Source organism: Hesperophylax consimilis, chromosome 13 (assembly GCF_061612785.1).
Source record: "Hesperophylax consimilis isolate HC1 chromosome 13, BYU_Hcon_1.0, whole genome shotgun sequence".
NCBI lineage: Eukaryota > Metazoa > Arthropoda > Insecta > Trichoptera > Limnephilidae > Hesperophylax > Hesperophylax consimilis.
In genome coordinates this window covers 34948129-34955892 of record NC_142848.1, presented here as the reverse complement: position 1 = coordinate 34955892, position 7764 = coordinate 34948129, and the positions used below count along the sequence as shown (strand labels likewise).

At 34.2% G+C, this 7764-nt stretch overlaps 1 protein-coding gene across 1 annotated transcript; it reads left to right on the top strand.

The window, feature by feature from the left end:
- The first annotated feature begins 724 nt into the window (after positions 1-724).
- LOC149418893 (allergen Tha p 1-like) lies at positions 725-6898 on the top strand. Its single transcript, XM_089639071.1, has 3 exons — positions 725-837; positions 5177-5456; positions 6069-6898. The coding sequence occupies exons 2-3, from the start codon at positions 5199-5201 to the stop codon at positions 6180-6182; spliced, it is 372 nt and encodes a 123-aa protein (XP_089495197.1). The 5' UTR covers positions 725-837; positions 5177-5198; the 3' UTR covers positions 6183-6898.
- Positions 6899-7764: the final 866 nt, after the last annotated feature.

Below are 7764 nucleotides of genomic sequence, written 5' to 3'. Positions count from 1 at the left end.
AATGCCGGTCCACTCTCGTATATTTCGCAGCCAAGACATTTGTCTCCTACCAGGCCCTCTGCGACCCTCTTACACTAGCTGACGTGTACCCGGCGTTACTGAAGGTAATCCTTAGGAGATAAACAGACACCAACACGGACTTTTCTGTAGGCCTTTTAAAGATACAATTATGTTGTACATTATTTCGATATATCTCATAAGGTTTAACCAGCGCTACTTTCTATAAATAAAATATGCATGGAATATATATTTCAACCTTCCGAAAAAAAAATCTAAATGATAATAAAAACCCTATCAATTTAGTTTAGAAGAACTGAGCGAATAAACAGACAGATGTGGATGGTGACTTTATTTTATACTATTTAAAGATTTGTTGTTTAGCATTACTAGAAAGGTTGATTTTTTTCTTTGTAATGACAATATATTTGTAATTATTTTTCATTGTGAATAAAATAAAATAAAAAATTGCTTCCGTCATTATTTGTAGAATGACATAAGTCCAGTTGCAATACCAATTGACCTGGTCCTGTCAACCAAACAACACGATATATAATTTACCTCCACGTCTTGTCGCGTATAGAAATCTGAAGTACTATTTGCCTTGCTCTCCGCCTTTGATAGTTTGAACTCCCCTTGTATTTGTATCTGTGTTGGTAAAATTTACACATTTATCTGCCAATGCAATTATTTTTCCGAGATGTCCCCTCTAGAGAACTGCGATGACGTTTTACCAGCATCACCTCTTGGAATTATTCTCCTGGAGTCGGAACTATAAATACCAGCTGCATGTGCAACAAAAATCATTCGTCCTCAGTGCTTTGGTCCGTTTACAGTGAGGTAAGTTACATTCTATATCTCACCTATTTTGTGCAATTATTCATAAAAACAGTGTTAATTAATTTACATAACTCGTTTGTAAGGTTTTAATCGAGGACTCAACCGATCACGATTACCTTTTTTATTTTTGAGTGTTTTAATTGAGACCTGCCCTTAGGCATTTTGAACCTATTAAGACGGCATCTTAAAATATTACCAGTTTGAATTTTCGGTTTGTTTAATTAACAGTATACCACGATATTTTTAAATTACAATAAATATCTTTATATATTTGAAATGCATATACGGCAAAAACCCAGGATGTATTATTCTTTTATTATTAAAACTAATTATAAACCCAGAAATTTATTGAGTTAATAATAAAAAACGGCGAAATTTTATTTACATCTTTCTCAAAATAAACACATTTTAGTTGAAAAATAATTTTTCAACCGATATCCCACATTATTTTCTTTTGTAAATTAATTTTATCCCTAAGTAATTGTAAATATTGAGATGTAGTGACGTCATAAACCATTGATTCTATATTGAAACAGACGCATTGTTTCTTTGAGTATTATTTTATCATATAATTATTTTTCTGTGGAGAATTGCGTGATTGTTACATACTATTTTATAGAAATTGCTCACAATTAAATAATAAACATCGTTATTCAAATGCAAAACGTAGTTATACCGCCGACTTCATTAGCATACGAACATAAACAGTTGTTAAGAAATAAAAAATGACATGTAAATTTAGGGCGTCAAACCATTTTGTCCTTGGGCGACCTCTTGCCTAATAATAAAGCACTAACTAACAATATAGGAAGAGCTCAGCACAAATTTCTAACATTCCAATTGAAGTCAGTTTGATGAATCAGTTGCGTCTAATAACACTGTTTGACAGGAGAATTATTTCTATGTCATACCTGGTTGTGTTACACAGAGTCATTTACAACTTAATTGACAGTCCTGCCATCGTTGCCACTATTAAATTCTATATGCCGCAACACATACACAACCAACTATCAGAGACACTCACTAACCAACAGGATGCATGATCTGTGCAACAAGTTTGGGGTACTATTGATATATTTATTGATTCCATTTATAGAATTAAGCGTAATCTATACCAGTACTTGTTGAATCCTACAAATTATAGTAGCGTTGGTAATGTAGTTTCAGTCTTATATGTAGTAATGCTCTAGTTTCTATATTATTTCATGTTACTGTTATATGTTTTACTAATATTATTTCATATTCAGTTTATCATTTTACTGATATTTCATGCTTTAGAAATATTGTAAATAATTTTCAAAAGCTCACTAGGTATATTATGTTCTTAAAATCCATGTAAAAGCCCGACTGGACGTAAAACCAAATAAAATAAAATAACAGTCGGTATCCAGTGATATTGGAAGTTCAAAAATTATTTATTTTCGTATACCTGTCTGGCATAATCCCATCTCTAAGAGAAGATTCCGATAGTTATCTCTATAACCTGTTTTGTTTTTTGGTTCTCTTTGTCTATCTCGATTGCAAATATCTCGCAAAGAGATACTCTCAAGGCTCTTATTCCTCTAACAGTTTTTTTTTACAAAGCTCTTTTTTGGAGTGCTGAGAACCATTACCCAAGTCAGCAAAAAAAACTCTTCATTCAATATTCATTTTATTGTTTTTATATTGTTCGTTTCAACCTGTTGTATAAATATTATACCATTGTATTCAACTATTTGTGAAGTTGGCGGTACAATAACGATGTATAATCTACATAACAATATTATGGTGGGATTAGATTCCAGTGACGTGCTTTGAGTTTTTTTAAGTATAGACATTTTATGAGATTCAAAAATAATTATCATTGGTATTTAAAAATTACATCTTATTATTTAAAGTGTTTATTTTATATAATTAAACTCCTAAAAATTGTGCATAAGTTTTTAAAATTTTGTGATCACAATATAGCAAACAATAATTATAGTTGATTGTTATTATCATAATTCAGTTTTCATTATAGCAAATTACGACGAACACATTCACTTAAAGTGTTTTTGACGGGCTCCAAGGTCGAAGGGGTAAGGATTTTGACTAGCAAGCTGGAGATCTAGAGTTCAAATCCCGTTCAAATCAAATAAATTAATTTATATTAACTTTCGTTGCAATTGAAAATATCTACATCAGAGAAAATAAAATTACATTTGGAATACAGTCTTATTTGAGTCTAAGTTTAGGTTCCTTAAAATCTATTCTGTTAAATAACTCATGATAGTCAGTAATTTAATTTATGATTTTAGATAGCAACATCGCATTTGAAAGTCGTGAAATAAACATAAGATAAAAATGTTCTGAAAATCGCAAAATTACAGCACGTCACTGATTGTAATTGTAATTGTAAATGAAGACATGCAGTAATTCATGTTTATTGACTGATCTCTCAGGACCTTAGACACAAGATCACTGCAGATAATTTGTTTGCATATTCATACAGAAGTTGAATATGTACTCAATGATAAAGTATATAAACAGTATCGAGAGTAGGTACCTACTAACTCGTACTGTGGTAAAATGGAAGTAACAATTCTTCATCAGTTATGTCAAGGTGTAATCGCTCGTGCAGACCTTAAAGAGTTACTTATAATGTTACCTGTGACTAAGTGTGTTATTGTTTTGGCACTGTGCTAATGTACCTGTGCTTAACCAAGACGTAAACGGTTACAACACTGACTTGTGGATAATAGCGTGATTGTTGATGACATTGCGTTTTGCGACGTTTGTTTGTTCACTGTGTGAATTTATTGTGGTTTTATGGTTTCTTTGTCGGTTAGTACCTACTACTGGTCGTGAAGAATTTATTATTGCATTAATAAGTATAGGAAATAAGCCGTTAATATGTTTGTCGTTGCATGGCCGTTGCACATTAGTATGAAAATAATAATCACGTGTGAAAATCAACGCGTGGTCATATCGCAAACTTCTCACCGATTGGTCGATTGTTGTGCAGTAATTATTACTTGTTCGTGTTTAACGACCTCGGTGATGAAGGGGTAAGCTTTGTTCTGACCCCAAGTCACGGGTTCACAATTCAACAATAGATTTTATTTTTTATTATACCGACTATTTAAACATTGTACATACAAAATATGATTATAAATATATGTATAGTAAATTGTATTTCTTAGTTCTCCTCACTAGGGTGACTTGTGCTGAGGCGAACTATTATTCATTTCTGTTTTATTAGTTATTTATGTTTTTTTAGTTTTTTTATTAATCTCTTTCAGACAGATTTTTATTCTATATTTGTAATCTTTCAATGTTTTCTATTCAATTTATATCAGAGAGAAGGATGTTGTGGAGTTTCGTCGCAAAATAAATATAATTTCTTTGTCCGAATGTGGTTTTATGACCTAGAATATTTTTTATGTCATTGTGATTTGACCTGTTTGATAAATACGCGATATTTTTGAGGATTCAGTATTATATTCTTGGAAAATTGGTCTGATGCTTTTGATTAGTTATGTTTAGTATTTAAAAACTGTGACGGGTTTTCCGCTCGTGTCATTAAAGATGACAATCTCTATATTAATGATGGATTGTCAATCAGACGACCCGCCTACCTTTGCACATAATTAAATAGGTTTATCAAGAAATTTGGTGCACCAGCCCAGAGGTGGCTCACAAATTCAAGTCTTAAAAAATGCCCAGTTTATTGGACCCCAGATTTACTGTAGCTTTTATGGAACCCCGAAACTTGAGCCGGTCTGATACAATTAATCAAAACAATTCAATGAAGTCTTTTTTGGGGACGATAAGTTGTAGGCCATAGAATCAAAAAGAAAAGTAGAAGTCGTCCCTGACTTTGTACCTTTTGGTTCTAGCCCATTTAGCACGCATTCTGTCTCACTTACACTCACCTGTCATCGTAGATTTCGATCGCATTTGAATTTCGTAATCTTGATGAAACACTGTTTTGAAACTGGAAATTCAAGGGTCGATTGGGCAAATATTTTAATCACGAAACACTTCCACCTGGCATTTCTTCTGTTTTTCTTTATTATTTCTTGTAGGCACAAATTTTATAGCCTATTATTGTTGACCAGCAGATAAAAACCCGCCACTACGGGTTTTTTGAAAATAACAGATGGCGTCACTTCCGTTTATAACAATCCTGTCAATCCAAATATTGAACAAACCGTACTATCATTAAGATAATACTCAGATGTCAGATGCCTATGCTTTCAAGAATGGATATACCTATACGAGTATATACATATTAGTGCGCCTGGTTGTCCATGGGGTCCTCAGATTTTTTTCCAATTCCAAATTTTGTTCAGTTTATATAAATAACTAATATTTTCAGATTATCCGCCATTGAATCCAAGATGAAGTTCCTGATCGCTTTCGTTTTCCTGAGCGTGCTGGCGTGCGCGCTGACCGATGATACCTACACGGACAAGTGGGATAACCTGGACTTGGACGAGATCCTGTCCTCTGACCGACTCCTCAACAAGTACGTGGAGTGCCTGTTGGACAAGGGCCGCTGTGCTCCCGATGCCAAGACCCTGAAGGACACCCTTCCCGACGCGCTAGAGAACGAATGCAGCAAGTGCACCGAAAAGCAAAAGGATGGCTCCACCAAGGTACGAACTAAACAATCTTTTAATAAATGGATTCGATTATGATTCTCCCGGTGTTATTTTTGATCCCAAACTAAAGTTCTTCGACCATGTTTGACAGTTCACTCCAGCTTTCTGCAAACTCCTGAGGTTTATCATCAGAACATCTAAACAGTTTTTAATGACCCAGACCCAATGATAGCCATGATGGCATTGTAAGAAGTAAGCTGGAGTGAACCTCTCTCGATCTTGTACGCTATGTAGCTGGTGGGCAGGCGCTTCCTGAAAACACCTCAGTCGACGAACCCAGGCACCCCTGCTGAATCACTAAACGTAGCGAAACACTAGTGAAACCTATGGCAGAGGTGTTGGTTATCCAATAAATGTTTCCCGGGGCAGCGATACCCAAACCCGGCTTCCAAATTAAACTGCTAGAACAAATTCAAAAAAAAATCCTCAGGAATGCGGACACATGGAACTTATTCCAGGCACTATTGTTAAAAGTGTTGAAATAAAAAAACCTTGTACAGGTGGATGATTAATCGGTCTTAGTATTTTAAAATAAAATAATTAAGTTCCCTTTAATAATGTCTATCCGTTTAAGTTCGTTTATCTTATATTTCTTCTTGGTTCCAGGTCATCAAGCACTTCGTCAACAAGCGCCCCGACCTCTGGAAGCAGCTGGAGGGCAAGTACGACCCCAAGGGCATCTACGCCGTCAAGTACAAGGATCTGACCACCAAGCTTTAAGCGCCCACTGAACAACCGACCCTTACCAACCTAACAACCTACCAAACTACATCACTGCAAATTGACGTGACCAACTACGACAACATGCTGACTTAACCAACTAAACAAGCAAGCAAGATTCCATCAACACACAACAGCAAAGCAAGAAGATTCTATCAACACACGACAGCAAAGCAGTTTGATGCTATCAACACAACACAGCAAAGCGGTATGATTCTTGTGAAAGTGGGTTGATTCTATCATATTCTGCAGCTGATTTCATCAAAACAGCAAAGTGAAGCAGGTTGATTCTACCAACTTAACACAGAACGGCAAATCAGTTCGAGTCACATCTGTCAACCAATCTGCAGGCTTAGACCAGTTCTACTTGAATATAATGACCGATGCCAGTTTACCATAGCCGACGAACCCTGACCCCTTAACATTTATTTTTCGCCTATTAATGTTACATTCATATTGCTTTATCCGACTAACCTTTTACTTCTTCTACTTGTTTACAATTTTTGGTATTTATTGTATTATTTATATGGCTAATAGTGTGATATCTTCCTAGATCGTAAGCAATATCTACCCAAAACTATTAGATCCTAATTTTATAATTCGCCTCCCTTTGCATCGCTTACCCTTTTATACATCTCACCTGTAAATGAACACCATTTTTCGTTACTTTTGTTACAATAAAATTTTATTAAAAAAAAAAGTTTTTTCTTTTCATATGTATTCAACTTACTCCTAAGAGTACTGTTTACGCCCGAGTAGCGTCAACAAAAAATGTATTCAACAATCGACTGTAATTTATTTAATCGATATTTGAAGATGAGATGAAGAGTGATCTATTCGTGGAGTGCTAGTAAAAAAATTATATGTTCAGCAAAAATTACGATAAAATAATATTCTTGTATTTATCCTGTAAGCGGGATCAATATAAAATTAAATCAAATGGATTTTTTTCTGATTTGCTAGGACTTCTGAACACAATCGCGAGGGACTCGTTTTAAATAATTTCTCTAATAATTTTTGTGTTTTTGTTTGTTGACAAGTCAGTCAATTTCAGACGTTTCTTATGTTCTCACTACCCGGAGCGCAAAAGTTTGCCGAGTAAAAGGCCGGCAGAATGAATGGTGAAATTGAATTAATTTCGAGTGTTACATAAATATTGTGAAATTACTTTGACGACTCTGTGCTCCGGATACCGATACGATGGTAAATTGTGATTGTTGTCAACTGATAAAAAAAGTATTTCATTTTTCATTCATCATCATCGGACATATTTACTTCGGCTGTTGATCTGTGAGTGATTTTAACTCTGGTTATTGATTATTATTACATTGTGTATTGGTTATCTGTTCATTATAACTCAGATTCATTATGAATGTAAGTGTCTTTTTCAAAATGGGAACTGATTTGTTAAGAATTCAGTTAATTCAAAACAGTACCTACCGATAATACAATATTTTTTCAAAGAAAAGTTTTTTAATTCTATATTTTAAATGTTTCTCAAAGGTCTGCAATTTTTCCATTTTCAAGGCAGCGTTATTTGCTAAGACTAACTATATTTACTAACATAATATCCCGTGGTTTT